The sequence below is a fragment of the Jaculus jaculus genome, chromosome 16 (genome assembly GCF_020740685.1).
Source record: "Jaculus jaculus isolate mJacJac1 chromosome 16, mJacJac1.mat.Y.cur, whole genome shotgun sequence".
Classification (NCBI taxonomy): Eukaryota; Metazoa; Chordata; class Mammalia; order Rodentia; family Dipodidae; genus Jaculus; species Jaculus jaculus.
Window position 1 is genome coordinate 6694575 of NC_059117.1, and position 26871 is coordinate 6721445.

Consider the following 26871-nt stretch of genomic DNA (forward strand, 5'->3'; position numbering starts at 1 on the left):
TAAAATAGCACAACCAAACCTTTATTTTTTTTCTCATTAGCCTGAAACAATAAAACAAATAAACAAGAAAATCATTAAGGAAAGATTTATCATGAATCATTTGTTAAAGGATAATGTCAATACTTATGAAAATATGTGCGCTGCTTAGAACTAAATGGCAGAGCCAGTGCCCTTCAAGAGTCAGGTTAGGACGTTAGGCTGGGGGTAGACGGTGCCTCCAGATAGGATGCTGTGGTTTTGCAATGAAAGAAAATAAGAGTCTCTCCGAAAGGAAAACTGAATGTCTTTTCTTTCTCTAACCATATACATTCCATATTTTATGTGGAACACATTAATAATTTTATCTTTCTTTACCAGAAAAATAGATTCTAATTACCATATTATGAGGTCAAAAATAAAGATAGAATGCTCAAAAGCACAACTCACTTAAGTAGTGAAGATTGAACTGATATAATTGCAACCAGGAATTTGCAGTCATCATTTGCATATTATATTTAGCCAACAACCACATTTTAATTTTTAATTAGGATACATTAAAATATAGTTATCGGTAAAAAAAAGCAACAAAGCAAAAAGCTACTAAAACTTATAAATACCAAAGGAATCAGCATGACTTCACCCAGCAAAAGGGCTTTTCCATGAATTCAGGGAGCCCACGTATCTGCCTCACTTTCTCCATTTCACCTCTCAGGCAGACTTTCTAGAAGGAACTATCATAAAAGAGTGATAACGTGGGGACAGCTGCTAAAACAGCTATCATAGAATAGTGATAACATGGGGACAGCTGCTAAAACAGCTATCATAGAATAGTGAAAACGTGGGGACAGCTGTGAAAGCAACTATCATAGAATAGTGAAAATGTGGGGACAGCTGTGAAAGCAACTATCATAGAATAGTGAAAATGTGGGGACAGCTGTGAAAGCAACTATCATATAAGAGTGATAAATGGGGACAGCTGTCAAAACTGTCATCGAATAGTGATAACACGGGACAGCTGTCAAAACTGTCATCGAATAGTGATAACGAGGGGACAGAAGTGAATGCAAGAGTACGCATTCTTTATCATCGAGATCCACAAACGTCATGACCAAGTACCAAAGAACACCTCAAATTCCAACATAGCATATACACAAAATTAATTCATTTAGCAGAGACAGATAAAACTTTGATTTTGTTTCCAGAATGAAGCAGACAACAACAGAGACCATTTGCAGCTGTAGGTCTGTGGAAATTAAACATCACACTGCAAAATTTACATACATGAATTACAAATGAAAGTAAATGCTTTGTCAAAAGAAATTGGTTGGTGGCCTAACAAATAGATGCTCATATGTATATATTTATATATAGAATGAAAAAGCTTGCATGAGGATAATAGTATATCTAGTTTGAAGCTATATCACACTGTAAGCAATTTACAGAATTTGTCAGGTTTGCATATACAAGAATTGCAAAATGAATTGAAATACATTGAACTATAGCAGGCTCAAAATATATTTATCTAATCCTCCCAGGATTGACAAGGATTGGCCATAACTAGCACTTGTCACTACTAAACAAAAGTTGAAATCAAGGAGAAATAGGAAAAATCCAAGGAAAGGAGAAGTTACAAAAATGCTTTCTTTGACTATTTCTTATTTAAAATAATGTCATTCTTTGTTGCCACGCAGTGTTCTTCATTTTGTTCCTTCCCCCAAATGGGAGTGTTCACTGAAGATAGTTGATATTCTGAAGACTTTTGATCTGTTAGCTTCTTGCAGACAATGGGTCTCTTGGTAAGAAATCTGTGGTGTCCATGGTAAATATTTACTATGTGGATGACTTTCAGACCAACCCCTGAGCAGTCAGTGAGATGGTAATTTTATTTTCCAAAAGAAAAGAAAAAAATAGATCTTGTTATTAGAAAATGTCATAGTGCTTCACACTATTTCTCTTGAAACCAAAGATGAGTGATATCGCAAAGAAAACGTTATCAACAAAGCGTGCAAATGCCTCTTCGTCTATGCTTCCGCAAGCTGATGCTCCTTGTGGAGGTAACTAGAGTACAGGGGTGTAGGATGGTGCTTGGAGTTTAGGGTCAACTTTGCTGTCCGCTCCGTAGATTTTACAGGCGATTTGATCTTTGCTTTAAGAAGAGAAAGTGATATTGGAAAAAAGTCAGCACTTTAGACTAAAGCAAAGCACCCTTCACAAAGCCACAAACAAGAAGCAGGACAGAAAGTCCATGGCTTGTAGCTATCCTCGCACCTGCGGAAGAAGTTATAAGATATTCGCTCATCTTGAAGGTTTCCAATGCTCCTTATTACGCTGTTTTAAACATACACACACACACACAGATATCGAAATGTAATTGCTTGCCAGCTTGGCTCTGGTGCTCATGAATGTCTTGGCATGCACTGCAAACAATACACACAAAATAGTTCACTTCCAGGAAGCTGGTGGTGTCTGTTTTCAAATAAGGCCATGGCTGGGAACTCTGCAAGTAATAAATCCAAACACTTTTTCTCTTAAGCAACTCCATGTGTACCACCTCCTATCCTCATGTGGTTATCCTACCCAGCTACCTAAAATTATATGCCTAGTGTTACTGGTATGTTAGCATAAAACCTTAGTTGTGTGCATAATAAACCTTAGACACATGTATGATAAGCTCTAGATGTGTACCTAATAAACTGTAAGTGTGTGCTGAAACCACAGATCTGTGTGTAATAATCCTTTGGTGTGTGTGTAATAATCCTTAGGTCTGTACAAAATAAACCCTAGGTGTGTGTATAATAAACCCTAGGTGTGAGCATAATAAACCTTAGGTGTGTGCATAATAAACCCTAGGTGTGTGCATAATAAACCCTAGGTATGTGCATAATAAGCCTTAGGTGTGTGCATAATAAACCTTAGGTGTGTGCATAATAAACCCTAGGTGTAAGCATAATAAACTTAAAGTGTGTGCATAATAAACCCTAGGTGTGTGCATAATAAGCCTTAGGTGTGTGCATAATGAACCCTAGGTGTGGGCATAATAAACCTTAGGTGTGTGCATAATAAACTCAAAGTGTGTGCATAATAAACCCTAGGTGCAAGCATAATAAACTTAAGGCGTGTGCATAATAAACCCTAGGTGTGTGCATAATAAACCCTAGGTGTGTGTATAATAAATCCTAGATGTGAGCATAATAAACTTTAGGTGTGTGCATAATAAACCTTAGGTGTGTGCATAATAAATCCTAGGTGTGTGCATAATAAACCTTAGGTGTGAGCATAATAAACTTTAGGTGTGTGCATAATAAACCTTAGGTGTGAGCATAATAAACTTTAGGTGTGTGCATAATAAAGTTTAGGTGTGTGCATAAAACCTTAGGGAATGTAGGAAATCCCAGTGCAACAGGTTGCTCCAAGCTAGGGAGTCTAATGGAGGAAGATGGTCCTAAGCTAATAACTTTTAGAGTAAATTATTTCTCATCTTTTTCTACCACTCATAACTGAGAAAGTGTTAGTGTGATCAAGAACTGGAAACATTGAAGGAGCTTCAAAACTGAGAGGAGGAATTAAATTGTACTGTTGCATTTTTTTCATTATCCAATGAATTTCTAACTCTTAATGACGTATTAAGTAAGTTTACTGATGAAAAACAAAAACATGACAAGGGGAAAAACATTTCTTTCAGAGTTGGAGAATGGCTAAAAAACACAGAATGGATAGGGAATTCACTTGTTCTCTTGTTCATTTTTTTTTTCTTTCAATATTTCAGCTAAACCATGTTTGGCTTTTTAGATACAATAATATAACTTGTGGCAGAATCCTCTGCCACTCAAAAAGTCACTGTAGAATAAATACTTGGGGCTTGAGAATGACTGAGTAAAAGAGCCACACTTCTGCTTTTCTGTTAGATTAGGGAAGTGCTGTCCCTGATTTGCCCTTCTGGTAGTGCGTTGTTTATGTGACATTGTATCTTTTCCCAGTAACCTAATGACTTGAGACCCAGAGGTTAGTGGACGCTCTGGAGAATGTTTCCATAGTCAACCTGGGTGACAAGGTTCAGAAATGCTAAAGTGGCTCAGTCCACGTGAGCCTCTAAGAATAGACAGCGTGCAAAGCAAACCCATGCCATCTGTTCTGATCCACGCACTGTCCCTAGACAAAGCATGCACTCATGGGACTTTTGAAGAGAGACTCTGGAACGGGAAAGATAAGACCAACTATTCTCCAGATACACACTAGCACTTAATTTGACACAAAATCTTTCCGGTATTGAGCAATTTTTTTTTCTGTTGTTGTTGTTTGTTTTGTGATGCCAAAAGTAGCTAAACTTTGGAAAAGGATTCACTTTAAGATATTTTGCGAAATAATAGCTTTCTTTTCGGCATGAGCATTACAAATTTGCTCTAATTTGCTGAAATTGTGCTTAGCTTTCTTAGCCTTTTCTAGGACACGCCTGGCCTCATCACTCTGCTAACATATTAAGGGAATAGCTGCTTCACTCTGATTCGACATTTCCTGTCCGATATCTAGCATGTGCAAGTTAAAGCATAATTTCCATAAATGTTTGACCTGAAAAGAAACTGGCCATATACTGTTGAGAATATATTTTTTTTTCTTTGGCTTTCTGAGGTAGGGTCTCGCTCTAGCCCAGGCTGACCTGAAATTCACTATATAGTCTCAGGGTGGCCTCGAACTCATGGTGATCCTCCTACCTCTGCCTCCCAAGTGCTGGGATTAAAGGTGAGCTCTACAATGCCTGGCATGTTGAGAATATTTTAAGGCCACTAAAATTCTAAATTGCTTCAGATATACCAGCCACATTATAAATCATAGTTTTTTCAGGTTGTACTCATTCACTCTTATTGAATGCATGTATTAACATTTATTATTAAATGAAATTTATTTCTGCAGGTCAGTTAACGAGATATTTTCATTATATAGTAAATTCTATGTAATTTGTCGCATTATATCATATAATAGTTTTCTTTCTGTTTCTTATCGATGTTGTTGAGTGAAGAGCAATGAACTGTTCTTTCTTGGCCACCCTTCATGACTTAGTGAAATGTGAAAACTCAAAATGTTATAATTTTCCCTGTGTAAATTTATCAAATAACTCCACTACTGTTTTCATTTAGATGTGTACTATAAACATAAGATAACCAAAATACTCTGGTTTGTCATATAAAATATTCTTTCTCATTAATAGCACACTGGCCACTTCTAAGGCCCTATTCTCATGTTTCCAGATAGAAATATTTCATTTTTGTGAAATAATGAGAGCCAGGATTATAGTCAGGAGTCAGCTTTCTCAGCTGCCAGTCACTTCTGGGATCACACTTACTTCTTTCATGTTTTCTGACATGGAGGTAGATGTCCATGTGTGATTATGTTTTTCATATTAATAAGACAGATCTGGTCTTAGAAAAGGATCACTGATATTATTTCATTTTGTTTCCTTTTCTCTATGCTGACAAGGAGATAAAATGTTATCACTCCCCAATGCAATCATACATTTAAGTATTTGGGTGAAATGTGGAGTCACCAGGCATCCAAATTTGAAGGCTTAAAACCAAGGAAAGCAAAGATACTAAGGAAAGCTCATGGCTGCCAGGAAATATCACTAGATATGAGCACATGTGTGCTTAATCTAAATAGTCAAGTGGAAAGTGGAGAGAACCAGCTGGAGAGATGCCTGAGCAATTAAAGGCACTTGCTTCCAAAGTCTGACAGCCAGCCTGGGGTCAATTCCTCGGTAGCCACATAGGACCAGATGCAAAAAGCAGTGCAAGTGTCTGAAGTTTGTTTGTAGTGGCAGGAGGCCCTGGTGCAACTGCTGTTTCTCCTCTCTCTCTCTCTCTCTCTCTCTCTCTCTATCTCTGTGTGTGTGTCAGTATCTCTCTCTCTCTTTCAATAAATAGAAGTAATAAAGGAAAGTGAAGATAAGTTCTTGAACAATTTATTTCACTTAAGTTTTTACTTTAAATATTCACTTTTGCTTGGTTTTGGATATTTTCTGAAGCATTAAACTCTGTGTGAACACAACTTTCAAACGGTACAAATGCAAGGAATAGCCTCTTTCATAGTATCTGGTTGCAGATTCAGGTGTGATCTTTGAAAACCTTTCTCTTCTATTTTTTTTCCCTTGAGTATATAATAAAATCAAAGATTCAAGAGAAAAAGAAGAAAACTGTTCCTTTGCCTCTGTAGCTTGATTATCTGAGTCCAGACTAGTTTTTTTTTTTCTTTAAAGTGAATACTAGAGATGCTACCTTTAGTAAGGACAAGCCTAAAAACCAGAAACTCCCATTATCAAAGTAGCAATGACCCCATGGTTTGTTGTTTATAAAGAGTTGTTTGCTAACAATTTGATGTAAATTTTAGCCCCAGAACAGACAACTATCTTTGACACACATATTTCAAATGTCAATTTTAAGAAATAAAAGTTAGGGACTGCAGAGATGGCTTAGCAGTTAAGGCATTTGCCTGTGAAGCCTAAGGACCCAGGTTCGATTCCCCAGTACCCATGTAAGCCAGATGCACTAGGTGGGACATGCATCTGGTGTTTATTTGCAGTGGCCTAGGCCCTGGCATGCTCATTTTATCTATTTTATATGCCTTTTTATTTTTGTCTATATATCAAATAAATAAATAAATAAAATTTAATAATAGTATAAATAATTGCATATTAACAGTACATTTACTGACATATGAATAAATGCTGCCAAAGTGCTTAAAATTATTTACTCATAGAGCTTAGGTATGTTTTCTACATGTATACTTTCATTGTTAATTATCAAACTTTTACTTATATCATGAAGGTAGGTGTTAATTCAGATGCTTGAATAATTCCACATTGGGGATTGCACATTTGCAGTTTTCCTGCATTGATAAGGTTGAGTAGCCCCAACTTGACTATGGGCTTAAGTAAGTACAGGTAGAGTAGGCGACAAAGACAAGCTGCACTGAGGTGTAACTTCCTTGAGAGAGATGAGCAGCCGGTCTACCTGCCCCAGAGCAGCAAGGATACTGACCCCAAGAGAAGACGCTGATATAAAGTGCGCCACAGATTCCTGATTCCTAAGTGTAACAACCCAAGAAATATATCTTAATAATGCTTGAATTGAGGAAGTAAAACTTGATGTGCTGAATATCAGATAATTGCTCACTAATTGATGAAAAATAGTATCCCTTTCACCTATTCCTTTTCTGTATTCTCATAGATAAATCTCCCTCCCTAAGACCGCCAGAAGCAAATTTAAAGGATAAAAATATCTCATGTTTTAAAAGAAATAGCTGGAGCTTCAAACAAGTCATAACCAGATCCAAAAATGAGCCTGTTCTCCATTATCAAGCCCACCAATTCATTGTGAGCTACAAGAGGGCCTACACCTACTAAATTCTCTTTAAAAGAAAATAATGGTTATCCCATTTATCTGGTGCTAACTTTACTTTCTGTTAGACCGTCTGCTTCTCATTTTAAATACACGCAGATCCTAAGATGAGAACCACCCCATCATACCTCAAAAGGGACCCAGCTGAAACGAAGAATAATTGGCAAAACAAGCAAGTGTGCTGTTTTCTTGGTGGACCTGGTACCAGCACAAGGGTGAAAGAGATCACAGAGAATATCAACTCCTACCAAACCAGAGATCCATCGACACAAAGGCTCCCAAGACCTCACCACTGAAGCAGACCTAAAATGAACCCAACATGGCTCGGGGAAATTTGTGGAAGAGGGAGCGGAAAGAATGTCAGAGCCACATGCTGGGTCATGATACACAGAGACATTTCCTCCTACCCATAACTGAGGGCTAACCCCACAATGCATGACCCATATACCCCAACAAGGAGGGCCTCTGTGGAGGGGGGAGGACAGGGAGGACACTGACAATGGTACCAACTTGACTGTGTTCATTGAGTACAAAACTAATTAAAAATAAAAAATAAAAAAGACAGAAATGGCATCTAAGGAATTCACAGTAAAATAAAACTTTATCTGAAATAAATAATTGTGAATGTGCTATTATAATTTCCATATATCTTATTATGTAGATTGTAAAGATAATCACCATAATTTGAAAATACAGTAATTTTTAAAAATATATTTTATTTATTTATTTGAGAGAGAGAAAGATGGAGAGAGAGAGAGAGAGAGAGAGAGAGAGAGAGAGAGAGAGAGAGAGAATGGGCCAGCCACTGCAAACGAACTTCAGATGGATACACCCCCTTGTGCATCTGGTCCTAGAGAATTGAACTGGGTTCCTTTGGCTTTGCAGGCAAATGCCTTAACCATGAAGCCATCTCTCCAGCCCAAAAATACAGTAATTTTTTTTTATTAAACTAAAATTTATTTTTTGGTTTAGAAATGTTTGATTTTGAAATTATTTGAGCGCCCAAGTCCAACAAGGACACACAAATTCTCAGTCACATGGCCTCAGTAGTATACCTATTCCAAGAGAAATGCTTCAGACTTTGTCCATGTGCTTTTCAAGTTAAAATTAATGGTTTTATTCTTTTTGATTTAGCTATTTCAAAATTTTTTGAATTAGAATGTTTTATACATTATTTACATAATAAAAGTTATCTCCTAAACTGCTAGAATCAAGTACAGATCTTAAGGATTTTTAAAATAGTCAAGAAGAATATTTTTTAAATCACTTATTTATTATACTTGCAAATCAAATTATAGAAGTAAGCTACTGTCACAGACTGTTTATCAAATTTCCTAGACATTGTTTGTCATAAAATCTTTACAATATTAATAAAGTTTTCATCATTAAGGTCATAATAAAGTATGTCCCAATCATTGCTTTCCAATTTTCTCTGACCATTACTATGTAAGTGGTCTGGGGTTGCTTTAGCAATAGACTTATCCTTGAGTTTTATACTACACATAAGCCAAAACATTTTATTTCAATTGCTCAACATTTATTCACCCCTAATTATATGCTAGGCACAGCCTATAGACCACAATAACACTGCCAGTGCCAAGACAAAATTCGGACAGACAAACCTTTCTATGGTTTTAGACAATTTATATAGAATTGGTTCTTAAATTCTGAATATGTATTCTGTACTTAGCTGTAGTAGTGTGGGTTCCTCCATAAATGTAGCACTTTCCAAAATATCTACAATGCTAGTAATGAGAAAATTGCTTTAAAACACATGAATTTGTTTGATCAGAAAAGTTAAAAAAATAAAACATTTTCAACTGTTCATAAAAGAGGCTGCCAATGATGGTCCTGAACATACAACATCTAAACACCACAAGAAAGGAGCTGGTGTCACAAAAGACTCCACTTGGCACAGTGGTCAATACCTTCATATGTATGTGATTTGGAATGTAAGATTTCCTTATTTAATGCTTACTAAAATGTTTGTGATTGTATGACTGTGAAAATAAAATTGCTTCATTTACCTCAGATTTCATTTTCTCAGCAGCTCCATAGTCATCAGCTTAATGGAATGAGGAGCGATAGGTCCTAGCTTTCAGTTTGCTTTGGTTCAAGCACTGAGAGTTTTGAAACAGTTATGTTAAGTGAAAATGCTTATTATTTATAAATCTTCCTGATATTGATTTCCCTTGATAGTTCCAAAGATCATTTATTGTCTTAATCTTTCTTTGAGCTGGTGTGGAGTGCTGAGTGCCTTCATTGAGAGGATGAAATATTCCATATTTTCTCATGGATATTTACTTTTTTGACTTACTTAATCAAAATAAATTAATGAGTATCACACATATTAGCTTTAAAAAGCTCAAAAGGATTATTGATTGGCAAATGTTCTATCCAGCACCCAGAGTATGATACTTATACATATGTAAGATATTACATATAGCATATTCCTATTGTCATCCTATAAGAAATTTCTTAGTATACCACTTTCATCATTGTTCTTTATATGTACAAATGTGTACATTCATTCCAACATATATATATAGCATACATAAATTTTTAATTTTGCCATGAGCTCCAAAATCATATAAAACTATTTTCTTTTGTTTCTTTCCACTCTCATGAGATGCCTCCCTGTCATTTTGATAACCTACCATATTTTAAATGTTAAATTATGTTGTTTTCTTATAAAAAAGTAACAAATGATTTTTGTACTAACACATACAAAAATAAAATGTAAAAAAATCTTCACCTTGATTTTGATGTACATTTTTATAATTTTTCATTATTTTCCTATAAACATAGCTCAGAGTGATTTAAAAATTTCAAGGTGTTTTCCCTTGAGAATATTGTATTCTAACTTTTCCATGTTATATTACATATTGAGTCTTCCTAATTCCATTAAATATTTTTTGCAACCATGATTTTAAAATATTCTCCAAAAGTAATATTCACTGTATATTTTAACACACTCATTAGATAATTTTTATAGTTTCAGTCATTGTGTATTACAAGCTATATTTAAAATTGTGAATCCATTTCTGGCACAGTATTGACCTCTTCAGAATTTTATCCCACAAGTACTGTTTCAGAGGTCACAAGTATAAAGCCCTGTGCCTGACCTTCCCTAATGAATTGTCCTTGAGAAAGGACATGTCAACTCACTGCAACTATAAATGTGGCTGGATGTCTGACTCATTGTGACCTTGATGATCATGTTATCTTGGAAAATATTTGTCACAATTATGTCTGCCAAATTTAGAACAATTACTAGGGATTTTGACTACACATTAAAATAATTCTAAAATGCTAACATAATTACAATATTGAGATGGCCCAAACACAGCATGTTTACACATTTATTCCAACTTAAATTCTCTTAATAAATTGTTCTAGTAGCCTACATATATATAGGACTTGTCATTATCTTTTTGAAAATTAGTTATATACTACTACTACTAAGGATTCTGTGTAATGCCCTGCATTTTTCTATCAATGTATTAAAGTTATATTGAAGACTGTCTTAAAGTTGTACATTTATTTATATTGCATGACCCTGTTGCTACCTCTAAGCACTTGTTAAGTATGAGCATGCTTAATTTTCTTACTACATGTTATGCACAAATGATACCTCTTTAGTTATTCCATTTTTTCACCAAATTCAAATAAAGGTTTTAAGTTATTTATAATAAATATTACTTTCATTTGTAAATTATTTCATATATTTTAACTTTTAAAGCTTGGGGCTTCTGATTTTATTTTAAGCTTCTATGTTTGATTTTTTTCTCATTTGGTCAGGACATCGTGGTAATATGTTTCCTTTTTTATGTTTTATTTTTTATTTTTATGTTTTTTTTTCAAGGTAGGGTATCTCTCTAGGCCAGGCTGACCTGGAATTCACTATGTAGTGTCAGGGTGGCCTTGAAATCATGGTGATCCTCTGACCTCTGCCTCTTAAGTAGTAGGATTAAAGGCATGTACCAGCTCACCTGGCTATATTTCCTTTTTTTAAAAAAAAAATATTTTATTTATTTGGCTGAGAGAGGGAGGGAGAGAGATAATGAGAATGGGTATGCCAGGCCAGGACCTCCAGCCACTACAAATGAACTCTAGATACATGCACCCCCTAGTGTGTCTGGCTTACATGGGTCCTGGAAAGTCAAATTGGGATCCTTTGGCTTTGCAGGCAAGAGACTTAACTGCTAAGCCATCTCTCCAGCCCTATGCTTCCTTTTAATTATACAATTTACTTTCTATGTTCTCTGTTTTTAATTTATAAGACATATTATTTTGTATATTTTTAGCCTTGGCAAATATTTTTACTCTATTTTCATATTTATCTTTCTTTTTTTTTGGTTTTTTCGAGGTAGGGTCTCACCCTGGTCCAGGCTGACCTGGAATTAACTATGTAGTCTCAGGGTGGCCGTGAACTCATGGTGATACTCCTACCTCTGCCTCCCGAGTGCTGGGATTAAAGATGTGTGCCACCACGCCCGGCATATTTATCTTTCTTTAATAGTCTCTTGAACAATGATTAGTTTCTAACAGATAGAAAGAACGAGAATGAAGAGAGCAGAGCTCATTCTCTGCTAGGTTTCCTTTGCAAACATTGAAAGTCCATGATTTCACTTAGGGCTGAAAAATGGACACTGGGAAATAGGTATTATCATATTTGTTTTATAAAAAAGATTGTTAAAGTTCAGAGAAATTTTGTGGGTGGTTTGCTCACCAAATTAAGCAGGTGTTAGTGAATCTAGGGATTAATCTGTATCCATCTGAGATCACAAAAAATCAGGTAATAAATAATTACTTTTTATGAATGGTTCTTACATCATGTTTAATTTCTAAAGAATTTTGATTTTTCTGTGTATTATCAGGTGTATGTGCAATTACTTAATGACTTAAAAAGTTCAGAGGATCTCTATTGAAAGTTGAACTTATTTTATATAACAAAAATTGTTCATATAATCATGGCTTCTAAATATATGCCTCTTATTCACATCAAGGTCTTTAAAAAATCCTTTGGATTTTATTATGATTTCAAGAAAGATGTAGTTACAACCTTAGGCAAAACAGCTAGTTATTAATATGATATCATAGAGAGAAACATTTATTATTAATTAATAGCACTGTGACAGAAGGAGAAAAAAGAAAGCTACGGCATTGCAAATGCAAGACATGATAAGAATGATAATTCAGTCTTCCTTCTTTAACTTATTATGTCCTCATGTCCCCAATGGGAAAAAAAAAATGCCTTATACAATTAGGTAGACTAAATCATTTATAGTCTTTCATACTCTCCTAAAAATTAATTAGTATTTTTCTTTCCTCAATAGAGTCCATGTTGACATAATCTTTATGGAATTCTTGTTCTAATTTTATTATTTGCCATTATTATTAATCTCTTTCTTTGCCTGGTTTATAAATTAAACTTTATCATCAATATGCATATAGTTAAAAAAATAACATCTGTAAATTTCATCATATCTGCAGGTGAGGCATACATTGGGGGTCTCGGAATATGTCCAACTGTACTATCATCATTTTGTTGCTGATGATAAATAATACTACATAAACATACTAGAGACATTATAAATATGGGTGTCACTGCATGTGCTTTTTCAATGACAACCACATTTATACTGCTGCTAGTTGCCATTTTTCAAGTGATTATTATGTATCAAGCCTCTAATGCATATGACTTGATACATACTTCTCAGAAATCCACTTGGGCAATGAGGAGATAGACTTTGCTACATGTGCTACAGTGGATGTGAACAGTGTCGTCCTTCACTGCTGTGCACCATCCCTTTGGTGTGGTGGAGGCAGGTTTCCCTGTGCTCTTCACAGCAGAGACCACCCTGGCTAATGCTGTTATGTAACTTTCCATGATGGAAGTGGTCCCTGAATGAGGAGCCCTGCCTTTCTTTGCTTTACTTTGCTACTCTGACCCATGGGGTGAATTTAGTTCATCAATTTTTCAGCTTTTATCCTTTATTCAGGAAAGTGCTCTTATTATATCGTCCTGAAATTCCAAGGACCATGATGTCATTTGAGAAAGGATAAGGCATTGGCAAGTTCTGATTCATTTCTCCTCAATCACAAAAGCCCTAGTATTTACCAGTGAACCTTCACATAGCCTACTAGGAGTTAAAGTCCCATTCATCCTGAAGATTCTCTCTCCATATACATATCTTATGTTAAAATACCTCTCTCTCTCTAGTCTGGAATTTTGACATATGCACATACTGAAAACTGGCAATATTCCCATTCTGTTACCCTCTTTTGCCCCTCTCCTCCGCCCCTATTCCACTCTGTACAGTCTCTCTACCTGCATACACCCTATTTTAACAGCTCTAGCATAGCTCGCATGTTTTTCACCAATTCATAGACATTTGATTTACATAGCATCTGTTTAATTCATGGAGTTACAATGACCAAATTAACGTGTAAGCAGCCAAGTTGGCTCATTTAAACCAGACTCAGCATTCAGGTCTGAATTCCACCATTGTTTCAGTACCTCCATGCACTCTCCCCTTACTTATATATTAACTCAAGAGAAGAATCTTTTTCTTAGACCCTCAACCATTCACTTCTCTTCCTTACATTTCTGAAATTCTAAGGACGTTTCTGCTGAACCTGGCCACTTCTGGAAAGCGTTTGTCAAGAGATGAGCTCTGGGCTTCTGGAAGCTGAGACGGCAGTTGACTCTCAGGCCTCAGGTTGATGCGTGGTGAAAACACAAACACAATCATCCTGTCTGGAGCTCAGAGAATCAGCACTCCTGTTGAGTGACCGGAGGGCTCTGCACTCAGGAACTTAAGTGTATCCTTGACAACTTTGCCTTTCTTACCAGTCCAGCTGGCGATCCTAAGTATGAAGAAAGGAGCTTTGCAAAAGCCTATCTCATCACTGGAAAAAAACAGCAGCCAAAGAGCAGTCTCTAAGTGTATTGTGCAGCATCATACTCATGTACATACGGAACTATAATAAAAATTTTCCTTATACAAAGAACAGTTTCTAAGGGTATTAATAAGGCATCACATTCATGTAACAAAAATTTTCCTCATACAAAGATGTCCTTCAAAAGCTAATGATCTCCACAATATACAAGTACAGTGATGTCTGTCTCTGGTCTATGCTCTGAGTTGGTGATGAGTAAGTGCTGGATTGAGTGTGGGCATGTGAATACTGCAGAAGTTCCCCTGCAGGATCTGACAGTGTGTATTTACTCATTTGAGGAAGTACTTCTTGGAAACTTTAAGCAGATTTGGGATTGTGACAGAAATATCTATTTATGAAAACATAATTATGAGAAAACTTATATAAGCAGAAACATAAGGCACCCTACTTTGCCCTTGTCCTTCAAGTAATAGCCCCACTTGTTCTTGTTCTTGGCGAGTTACAATCTCTACAACCAAGTTTGAGTGAAGGTAGTACTAGTCCTGGTTTGCATGACCATGAGAAGTCTCCTGGAGCATGGATTTAGACAGCTAAAGCCCAGGGCAGAATATCAGGTTCAAAGGAAGAATGAATAAATTGCAACAGGAAGACTAATTGAGGAAATAGTAGGTTCTTAACTGAAGGAGAAGCACAGAGTATCACAGAGTGATCTCTAAGTATGTAGGAAGTGAACAATCAGGGAAAGACACAGCAGAGGAAAAGGCACTTTCATGGTGCAACAGACAATGAAGTATCTGAGAACATTCAGGAAACACTGGGCAGGAAGAGTAGGGTGAATAACACCCATAATATTGGAGAAACAGGAAGTACAACTACAGGTTTGGGTCCTGCTTTGGGAGTAGTAATTATTTAACACATGGGCTTTTGTGATATGCTCCTTATGTTGGAATTCAAACAGGGAATCATTAAGAGCTGTTATAGCAAAGAGGGCCTATGTTTGGAATAAAAATCATTGCAAGTAGAATAGAAAGCAGGCAATTTTTGTTTTAGGGATGTCTTGGGAAGAAAATTACTAAGACTCAATGACTATTTCAGGATCTTCACTGACAGAGGGTGACATATGAACACTTCCAGGGTTTCCAGAAGAACAGGCACTGTGGTGATGCCATCAGAAGTTTAGGAAGACAGCAGAAGAACACTTCTTTTTGGTGAGAAAGCTAAGATAACAAATTCATGTCTGAACATGTGAGATTTTGTTGTTGTTGTTGTTGTTACTGGATGTGGGTATCTATGGCTGTGAAACAAGCCACTCTAGAACCAGTACTTGGAACATGGTACTTAATTTTAGCTCTACTGCTTTTTGTGCTGTGCGTGCAGAGTTCAGCTTGCTATGAGGTGGAGGTGGCACTCGCCAGATGCATGCTGGGAATGCTAGGTGTCCACGGTGGTTTCCTCACTCGCAGGTATACTGCCTTGGCTGAGACTTTTCTAAGATGATCTCAAGGTAATTGTTCTTCTCCAGTGGCCAGCTTCCAGGAGGTCAAGACAGAAGGCTAGGCCTGGAGCTTCCATAACACTTTATCTTCATACTTCATTACCCATAGTGGTCTCGGGCCAGCCGAAGATCCAGCAGAAGTAAGAGAGTCTCCACCTTTTAATGGTGGAGTGTCAACAATTGTGCCACTGCCTTGCACCTGCTATGGGGACTGGAGGGTGCATATGTGTCCAGGATAACTGTGATAATTGGGAGCCCTAGTCTTGACCTCAGAAGGAAATTAAAAAGGGAAATATGAACAGAAACATTTAATGTAAAACCATGGGAAGAGATAAGATAAAGCAGTTAAGAGTGCTAAAAAAATTGCATGATGAGGCCCGGAGAGATGGCTTAGCCGTTAAGGCACTTGCCTGGAAGAGATTTAATTTCTGAAAAAAATTAAGGGACAGGGGAAAACAGGGAGAAACAGCAAAGCACGGTTTAGAGTATTAATTTGATGACTTGGGGATGCAGTGAAGAGAGCAAGAGTGAATCTCCAGCTCTCCAGGAAGTAGAGCAAAGCCGATCCTTGTGGCAGAGACCCCGGATTTTCTACCGTCCATGGAATGCTAGTCACTTTACTTTCTGAGAAGTTTTTCTTCACCATTTTACTGTAAAATGTGAACGTTCCCTGTCAGTGTGTTGCTTTACTCAGGGAGCCGGCCCTGATCGAGACAGGCAGAACCAGAGATTTTTATTCCTCAAAACATCTGTACATACAGTTTTAAACTCACTCTATGCCTTGCCTTTTCTCAGTATATATATTTTTCCATTCTTCTCCCTCGCTTTCTGTGTTCTGCATATTTATAACAGAAAAGGTTGGAGGTCCTGAATTTAATGTGAACAATGGTTGTCATGGAAAGGTTTCCAAATAGCCAAAGATGAGACACTCAAGAGAACTTTGTTTAGTTAACCTTTTAAATCATTTTTTTCATTACATTTGTTCTACTTACTGATTACAAAATGGAGGTGGAATTAAAATAATTTAAATATAAAGTTATAATTAATGACCATTTAAAAAGTAAATTATAAAGACAAAGGACACAATTTCAAATAAAAGGGGACAGTCACATGCTCACTACCTTTTGGGAAAACATCTTGGAAAAGTATATTATCCAGTTGTGGTGGTGCATACCTTTAATTCCAGCACTCAGGGGGTGAGGTAGGAGGATCACTGTGAGTTCAAGGATGTATCCTGAGACCACATAGTGAATTCCAAGTCAGCTTTGTCTAGAAAGAGACCCTACCTAGAAAAATTAGATAAAAATACATGGCTAGCTATATTAACTGATTTTTAAATGTCTATTCTGTGATAGATAGAAAAGTGTGTTATCTCTTCCCTCTCTGATTTTCATGTTAATTTCTACATTAGGATAAAATTAATTTTATGGAAATTTAAAAATTTTATAAAAGTTATTTTCAGCAAATACCTTTCATTCATAAAGCGAGGTTATTTAACAGGAAAATGGTAAGAATTTAGAGTTGAATGCATAGTTTAAATAATTTACTCAAATAATTCAGAGTATAATAAAAAAGATGGACGAATAGACCAGTCTATTGTGACACAGGTTGATATGACAATATCATATATGAAGCATACTTTCTTGTATCAAATGATAAAATATTAAAGTATAGTATTTAGCCCATGACATCATCATAACAAAATTTCATGATGTATGGAATTTATGAATGCCCTGTTTTCTTATAGACTAAAACAACAAACCCCTTGAAGAGCGGAAGTGTGTCTTTCATCTTTGTGTCCGGATGCCTGGCATATGAGCACCTTGAAAGCATGGAAGGTGAGCAGATGAATGATTAAAAGAGGAATTGAAATCAGCTTTGACCAGAGTCTGAAGGTGGAAAAGCAAACATAAACCAGGATGTGGGTAAACAGAAGACAGAAATATCCCTCTCAGGTACTGGGTGATAAGCAATGATCTTTCTTGCAAGCATAAGACTTACACATAAGGGCATGAGTGATTTGGGATGTTCCAAATTCTGAAAGAAAGTTAAAGAATGTTTATAAAAGTAAATAAAGTCTTTTCCAGTATTCACTAGTTGAAAATATAGAAACTGAATATTTTGGGATTGATCAGATTAATCTTTGCTACATTCAGAGGAGGGCCAGTGCACAAGCCTTTTCATTGAGGAGGTATTCCATCTCTCCTTTTGCTCTAACATCTAGAAAGAAACAACTTTGCATCTAAGAGGAGGGCATGGTGATATAAAAATATGGGCTGTCATTTTATGTGAAAGTTGTATGAGGGTGTTTAGTGTTTATAATCCAGTTTCCCTCACAGCTCTAGATAGATATCAAAATAAAGTAGAATGTTTTAGAGTGCATTATTTCATCTCTTCCAATAAAAAGAGACATTTTGGAAGCAGAACATCGCATTTTCTGTTTAGAGTCACACACTAAGAGCAAGTGTGCTGTCTTTACTCCATGGATGGATTTACAGAGTCTAGCTTGGGATATCCTGCATGTGCTAATGACTGTTCCCCAGATCCCAGGAGTTCACCTGAGTATGGTGCACACTATCTGCAGAGACCACCCTGCAGTCCGGCAGGTGGGGTCAGCTCCTTTCTGTGAAGTGAGAAGGAAGAAGATGGCAGCTCCTCCCAAAACATTATTAAATTGTTCTCAAATAATGTCTACAAAATTGTAACTGAGCTACAAATATCTATAGATACAGTTACCTACAGTAAAACCCCTGCGGATTCTGAGGGATTTTTCTTTCATTCAATACTACGCTTGATTTTAGCCAAAAGGCCAAGAAGCAATATTCTTTAATTCGAAAAGGAAAAGAGGTGATAAAGAGGAAAATAAGACCAAGGAACACAAATTTGACTCCAGAAAGTCCAATATCGCTGTGAAAGCTGCTTAGAAGCACTCAAAGGCAGAGTGAGCTCTCAGGAGCTTCAAGCCCCTGTCCTGCCCATCTGCAGCTCACATCCAGGAGGACAAAAAGTATGATGAGGGAATGATTGTTACTTTTCTTTAATTATTTTCTGTGATGCTACAGTTTAAACCCAGGCCTTTGCACAAACTAAGTGAGTGCTGTACCACTGGGCTCTTTCTCCAGATCTGGTATTTATTTAAAAAAATTGTTATTAAGGAAGGATTTAAAGATGCATTTATATTTCGTATATATGTATATATACACACACATATATAGAAAGAGATACATGGCTGATCAGTATTACTTTTGATGGGTGAGCGCACCCACCATCCTGTATCATATAAAGCATTTAAGAAAATGAGACAGCCAGGGGTCCTGTATTCCACACCAAGGTTAAACTTCAGTGAGTTTCCATTGGCTGAGTGATTGCATAAACCACTGCCATTCAGAACTGCTTTAACTTGCACAGCTGACTTAGGAAATGCGTGACTAAGCTTCCAAATTGGCATTCCAGGCACATTTGCAGGAGTTGCCTTATCTCTGCACCACTTACTGCGTTTCACCTCCCCCCTCACTTCCTGCCATTATCGTCATCACTTTCATCACTGGCAGCTGAAATTTCTCCTTCAAAATCAAAAGCCCTTGGGGAATAGTACTGCTTAAAGCTATGGGTCACGAAAAACGGGGCTGACAGGGTGAGTCTCCTTCATTTCCATTTTGATTAAGTGAAAGCCTCTTAATTTGGGTCATTATTGATACATAAATCTGTGGAGGAAATGAGCATGCATTTGCAATGCAACCAACACTGCATGATTTATTATTCTTCTAATGATGTATAAATACAGAAAAGAGAAGGGCAAAACGAGTCCAGCTCTGAGATCCTTGGCTCTGCAACAGTGACTAATGGGACAGATACACATGCTCTGGGAAGTCATTCTTCCTCTTTTCCTCCCTCCATCGGCTCTCAATGGCTCCTATCTTCTTACTCCAATTGAACTCCTCACAAACTATTTGAAAAACCATAAAATCTCAACCTGTCTATTCTATTCCCCTGACCTTTCTGTTAGAGTCTGTGAGTGATAAAATGAAAGGCTCAAAATGGGTTTCCATACCTGACTGTGGACTTTGTTTGGGGATTTTGGCTGCGGCTTGAGGGCTGGAGGTGGAGTGCATTCGCTGGTTAGCAGAGCTGTGGATGTTGCTAGGAATCACCGCTGAGGCATTCTTGCGAGGCTTCATGTCTTGCAGCCACATGGGCGAGGCTTCAAAGGCCTGCATCCTCCGAGCGTGGCTGTTGGCATTGACTTTCAAGTAGGCCTGGGCCTTGTGTTCTTGTAGTTCTCCGTAGTTGGCATCTGTCACCCTGCACTCATATAAACCTTCATCCTTTCTTCTCACTTTGGAAATCTGGAGTTTGTGGGAAATATCATTGCCTTGGACTTTCACTGTCTGAAAAATGACAGGCAGTAAATGAATGGTGTTACACTGAATGATCTCAATTCCATTCATTAACTTAAATTTGCTAGTGCAGAAAAAAGAGAGTCTAGTCTAAATAGTTTTACAGGCAGTTGTGTGACTTTTTGTTTCCTTAGCAGAAACCTGAAGGTCATATGCAGGTTGTTGGGCCAACAACAGTGTTCACAAACTGAAGGGTCATTTCTTCAGTCCAACCAGTGCTAGAGTGGTCATGCAGTCCACATTCCCTAGGCTTCCCTAGAAGCTCTATGCTTTTCTCATCCTGGCATTGGTCCTCTGCCTGGCTACCTCATTGGATGGAGCATCATCCGAGGAATATAACTCTATAATCACCAGGGGTTTCTTTTTCCTGAGTGTGCTGTATACTAATCTTGTCAAATCTGAGACAGCACAGAATATTTTGTTGGTCGTACCAATTTAAGAGAGGACACCTTTATTGTCACAATGGGATGACTACCAAGAGTATTGCAGAAATAGATTTGAATATTGACATTTTTTCTTTTTTATGGAAAGGCTTGTTTTTTTACAATTAACAACTTCCATTTCTTTTAAGTTGCCTATAATAAGAGCATGACAGGGCCCAGTGTGCAGAATAGTAACATCTGAAGCCCATGGCTCAGAGTACAAATCCCAGGTCATTATGGGAACTTGGAATGCTGTCAGTTACATGTTGAGTTGGTTTTCAAAATTGAAATTGTTTTAATTCATTATGATAATTTTATTACAGATTAATAATATCATCTATCAAGTGTCTATAAAATGTAAAACTCATAGCATACATTATATATACATAAGTATCATATAATGAAATTTGATATAACGTATATGCATGATTGATATTTATGATTAATATCATATAATCAATGTTGACTCTGTTAGGAAGTCTATGGATATATGTTATTTATCTATGAGTTTCCTAAGACAGTCAAGGTTTAAAGATTTTGTTGATCGTGCAAGGCAGAGTCATGAGGGATGAGGTAGAAAGAAATTCTCCTTAAGGATACTGCATTTTCAAATGGCTACAAACAACTAAGAAAATATGAGAAATATCCACCTGTATTTTACAGACATTAGTATATATAAATGTATAGCAAGTAGTTTCCAATATTTGTACCATAACCATAAGTATGTATTTATGTGTTCACAAAATTACATGTAGATACATTAATACCACAATATAATGGAGGTTAGTTTTACATATATTCTCAATTAAGTCTCATAATGAAGTTTAAGGTAGTCAGAATACTTTTATCACTACCATTCTGTTTCTCAGAAGAATAAGCTGAGGCTGAGGAAGTTTGAGACGGTGGTTTTCAGCACTGATGATACACTAAAGTCATCTGGGGAGCTGGTGAAAGGTAAGTCTGCGAGGCGTCCTGTAGAGACATTGCCTGTATATCTCTAGGGGGTGGAGGTTTACCAGACTTATAAAATGTTTTCTTGAAAATCTAAGGTAGTGGTGGCTGGTGTAGAATATGCAATGAAGGACTCGGAGTACCCTGAGGGCACACTACTTCCTGCCTCGCTTTAGGTCTAGAATTCCTTTCAAATCACTGGACTCTACAAACTACTGGCCTAACCAATGCTACTGGCAGGTAGAAGCAAGGTTGTGCTGTGTGTATCTGAACGTCTTGGTCTTGGGCTATGGGGAAGGGTGGAAGGTGAACAGTCAACCAGCAGCGTGCCTAATTACACGTGATAAACAGTGAGGAGCCTCTGAAGAAGCCCAGGGGCAGTGATGTCCTGGAGGTTATTGTATCCAGTATTGTAGGAAAACAAAAACAAAGCACTCCCAGTGACATCAGCACTGAGACATTCTGGAAGGTCGCCACAGTTATGAGTTTACATTTAAAAAATCTGAATTATATATATTTTTTCCATTTGGTATTTCTTTCATGTTGAGATATTAATCGTGTGAACAGCATAGTTTTACAACTGCCGTTAAGCTGTCACCCCCAATCTTATTCCCCTTTAAGCTGCGGTACACACCTTAACAGAAATATAGATTTCTGAAAAGAAATACTCATCTATCCATACACATCAGCTTTCTTTCTCTTGTGTTACAGAACCATATTATATCTAGGTGTGCATTTTCTGCTTATCAAGTTGAGCAGAAATATTAATATAAAATGCCTACATAGGGCTGGAGAGATGGCTTGGCGGTTAAGCACTTGCCTGTGAAGCCTAAGAACCTAGGTTCCAGCCTCGATTCCCCAGGACCCATGTTAGCCAGATGCACAAGGGGGCGCACGCATCTGGAGTTCGTTTGCAGTGGCTGGAGGCCCTGGTGCGCCCATTCTCTCTCTGTCTCTCTCTACTTCTTTCTCTCTCTGTCACTCTCAAATAAATAAATAAAATAAAACAAAACAAAAATTAAAAAAAATGTGTACATAGCTTTTTGTCTTAAAGAATAACAATCTCACTTTTTTCTCATTCTACACGAATTTTTTACAAGTTACTACCAATAATGTAGAAAATAGGTCAGTGTACTCTTAGCTGTGGTTTTAAGTTAGTATTTGCTTTTGCTGTTATATTTGTCTGATTTTGAACACCAGGATTATTGGATGCTTTCCTCCTGGAAAGATTTTGGTAGGTTACGCTTCTGTTCTTAAGGGTAAGTATTCCCACCACTTTGAATGTATATTAACATTGCAACCCTTTACTCTTACACTTATATAGCTGTTGTAAACAGAGCAAGAAAAACACTGTCATAACTGTATTGATCAGCAAATAATTATTTACATGATTAAAACATGGATAATTATCATTGCTTGGCTTTTCAAGATAGGGTCTTGCACTAGCTCTGGCTAACCTGGAATTCACTGTGTAGTCTCGGGCTGACCCCTAAATCACAGAGATCCTCCTACCTAGGCCTCTGGAGTGCTGGGATTAAAGGTGTGCGCCACCACCCCTGGCAAAACATGGGATTTTTATGGAAGGTAGGACCGATTCAATTTTTATGTACCTAATGTGGTAAGAGGCAACTGGTTCTCACCCTGAGTTTGCAGAATTATCTTTTCACGGACTGAAAATTAAAAAGCTTTTAGATCTAAAGTCAATTTACTACTAACGTTCACTCTGGACCTGCCCAGCTGCTACGGAGCGCGCCCCCTGTCGCCGGTCCCCGAGACACTCACACTAATCTTGGTCCCGTCGTTGTCCGGGTCTCGGTCTGGTAAGAGCTCCACCTGTGGGACAAGGAAGAGAAGGCTCAACCTCGTCCCGGGTCCCAGCGGCTGCCGGGAGCCGGAGCTGGCTGGGCCTCACAGAGCCCAGCCTTGGGGTCCGGGGACGTGGGGCCGAGGAGCAGGCATCCCCGCGCCCGCCCCAGCTCAGGACGGCCCCCGCCGGGCTGGCTGCGCAAGCTGCTCCGGCTTGCCCGTCACTGCGGCTTCCTGCAAGTGAGCGGAGTGAGGCAACTGTGACGGGGGGCTGGACCGTCCCCGGGGTCTCCTCCCGTCCTCGCGCTCTCCTCCCCTGGGCTAAGGCCTGTTTGCTCCTCCCCAGGCCTCTCCTTTCTGCTCTCACCCCCTCTGCTAAGCGTCTCTCCCGCGCCTTCTCCCCGTCCTCCCTTCCTCTCCCCTCTTTTCCTGTCCTGCTCCGGCTTCTCCTTGCCATGCTCCTGCCTCTCTCTACCCAAGTCACCTCCCTAGGGCGCGCCCTCCCTTCTCTGGGTTTCTCTCCCCTTCCCTCCTTCCCTCTCTCTCCTTCTCCTTCTCCCCTCACACTGGACCAGAAGCGAGAAGTGAGGCAGGCGCGACCTCCGCCTCCACCCTGTGGAGCAGGGAAGCTGGGTGCCCCTCCGTGGGTGCGCAGCCCGGCGCGGTGTCGCGACCGACAGCTGCACACCAGCCAACTCACTAGCAAGAAGTCAGGCCCGGTGTAATCCGGGGAAGAACCCCTAGTGTGCTTTCCGCCGTGTTTTGAACTTGCTGTCCCCAGGACCAATTCAGGCTCGCCCACCCCCAGGGCGCCCGCAGGGTGGCCAGGGGAGCGCGGGCATCCCGCAGGGGGCGTGGGGAGGTGGACGGGGCTATGCGCGCCGCCTCCGCTACCTGCGCGCCGGCCGCCTCGGCCCCGGGCTCCAGGCCGTCGGGCCCCCGGAGGAACCACCACTGGATCTCCAGGTACACCGAGGCGGAGCCGCTCTGGAAAGCGCAGGACATTTCCACATTCTGCCCCTCGGTCGCAGTCACGTTCCTCGGAAACTCGGTAAATTTTGCTGCAAAACAGAAATGCATCGTTTTGTGGCCTATCTGCACGCCACTCTTGCCAATGTCTCCCGCACCTCTCCCCCGGGCAGCTCAGGCCACAGGTCCATGTCCCTCTCTGGACTTTTAAAGTCCCCCCCTCCCCGCCCCCACGACGTGCCCGTCTTCGCCTGCAGCGCTCGCCACCCCCTTCCTCTGCCTCTCCCCAGTCTTGTTTTTGGCCCCGGGCCTAAATCACTTTGTTGTTGATTAAGCTCAGATAATGGAAAGGTTAACGAGCTTGCCAATAACGCTCCTCTCCACAAGCCGCCCAGAGTTGGATCCAAACAGCTTTTTGTCAGATTGCAGCATTCCCTGAAATTACCGAGCGATGCAAGGAGGTGCCGTTTAGACCATCTGCCAAGTGGATGTGGGAGGGAATCTCTTAAGTTTCTAAACAATATGACTAACTGGAGGTTTCGTGTTAGGGGCGAGCATGAGTATCTATGGAAATGCACGTTGCCCATCTATCAAAACAGAGGCTCGCAGCTGCATTCTAACGCCCATGGCAGGGAGGCAAGTCGCACACTTTCTAAGCTGGGGGCTCCGTTTTTTTTTTTTTTTTTCCTCTCCAAATTAACCTTCACATTTTCCTCTTCAAGACACTGTAAATTGCCATGTAGTTTGCGATATACCCATGTCCCTATGTGGAGTTCAGATTACAGATTATTTGAAAATCACCAGCTAATCTGCAGGGCGTTTTGTTACTAACCTTGACGCTGTCAGTTTGTAAGGTTTATAGAACAAGGTGAAATTCACGCAAGAATAAAATGCCCCCTTTCGTCTTTAAAGGAGTTTCTTGAACATGGGATTTTTTTTTAAAAAAAAATCTTGCTTTCAACATGGTTGTCCTCAGCTCGTCTAAGGGACACTTTGCAGGGAGCGGGAGGGTGTCTAGAAGGTCTTAGATTTGTGGCTGGTAGGAAGGCAGAGCCACCAGACACACACGCACACTTGGGGAGAAGGGCGAACTGCAGGAATGATTTGGGAGGATGCACTTGCCCCTCGCTTTCGATATTTTATGAAGTCCCCAGCCGATCACGAGGGAAATGAGGATTTTTGTGCTTAAAGAAAACGGGAGTCAGTACGAGTCTGCAGCTCACACTGACCGGCCGGGGAGTGGGGCTGTTCTGCGGGCCGAGGCGACGCAGGGCTGGCTCCCGAGGCGGCAGTGTGATCTGTTCGTGGTGCTGAAAGCCCACCGCAGCCTGCGAAGTCGCGGACCATGGGGTCCGCGCGCTGCAGCCGCGGGCGGCGCTCGGAGGACGGAGGACGCTGTCCTTTGACGAGCAGCACCCTGGCCAAGGAAGTCACACGGGCCCGAGATGGGAAACCAAGCCGGGCCGCCTACAGAAGAGCCCGGGCTGCGGAACACCCTCGGACGCTGCTCTGTGTTTGTGACGAGGAGTTGGCTGCCGTGTTCATGCACACAGAAAGCACGCGCGCAGGACACACGCACAGGCACACACGCGCTCGCACCTGTGTCTGTGCTTGCTGAGGATTCGCCTCACTGCCAGACACCTTGTCTCTGAAACCCAGCCGGCTTAGGATGTGATAAAGTTTAAAGGAAAAAAAATATTGCAATGCCAACGGACCGCTGTGCCCATAGCCTATGCCCACTGTTCCTGCTGGGGGGGGGGGCACGGCATCTGCCTGGCATTCACACTCGCGGCACACGCACGCCACCAGCCACGGGGTATTAGCAAGCGAGCACAGGCTTACCTTGAGAAGAAAGCCCTTGTTGCACGTAAAACACCGAAAAGAAAACAAATCCAACAGACGCCCAGAAGATCCCCATCATGCCGGAGGAAAAGGGGGGGGTCACATCCGCGTCGCCGATGCCAGAAAGCCGGGCGAGCCCGGGGTGCGGGCGCTCGCGAGGGCTGGCTCTCAGAGGCCGGGGCGCGGCGCCGCGCGCATCCTGCCCCGCGCGGGCGGAGGAAGGCTGGCGCGGGGAGCGGGCGGGGACGCCGGGCGGCGGGGACCCCGAGATGGGCTCCGGGCGGCGGGGACCTCTGGCTGGGCGCCGGGGCTCCCGCGCCGACCCGCCGCCGCGGCCGCTGCCTGGGCTCCCTGGAGCTGGTCCCGCGTCGTCAGCCGCTCGGGCTGCGTGCTCGCTGCCCGCCCTCCCTCCGTCCCTCCGCCGGCAGCGGCTGGCAGCGGGGAGTGGGCAAGGGGCGGGCGGGACTCCCTCCCCGCGCGCTCGCTCGCTCGCTCGGCGCCGCAACTTTCCCTCTAATGGCTGCGATGATGCCCTTAACCCTGTGCGCGCCGCGCCGCGCCGCTCCGCCCCGCGCTCGGCCCCAGGCCCCGCGCCGCGCCGACCGTCAGCCGGTCCCCGCCGCTCCGCTCCCGCATCGGGGCCTTGCTCCGGCCCCGCTCGACCCCGCCGCTGGGTGCCCGGAGGACCACGCAGCTGTAGGATTGCGACGCTGGCC

At 40.4% G+C, this 26871-nt stretch overlaps 1 protein-coding gene across 3 annotated transcripts; it reads right to left on the reverse strand.

The window, feature by feature from the left end:
• Positions 1-26330, reverse strand: Vstm2a (V-set and transmembrane domain containing 2A). Of its 3 annotated transcripts, none has more exons than XM_012951294.2 (5): positions 26156-26330; positions 24239-24405; positions 23321-23371; positions 19820-20156; positions 1-2125 (listed from the first exon to the last, which is right to left on the reverse strand). In XM_012951294.2, the coding sequence occupies exons 1-5, from the start codon at positions 26232-26234 to the stop codon at positions 2001-2003; spliced, it is 759 nt and encodes a 252-aa protein (XP_012806748.1). In that variant the 5' UTR covers positions 26235-26330; the 3' UTR covers positions 1-2000. The 3 variants fall into 3 exon arrangements, with proteins under 3 accessions (XP_012806748.1, XP_004668918.1, XP_044992021.1); XM_004668861.3 differs by having other exon boundaries at positions 1-2247; XM_045136086.1 differs by lacking the exon at positions 1-2125 and adding an exon at positions 2266-2476.
• Between the last annotated feature and the right edge of the window lie 541 nt (positions 26331-26871).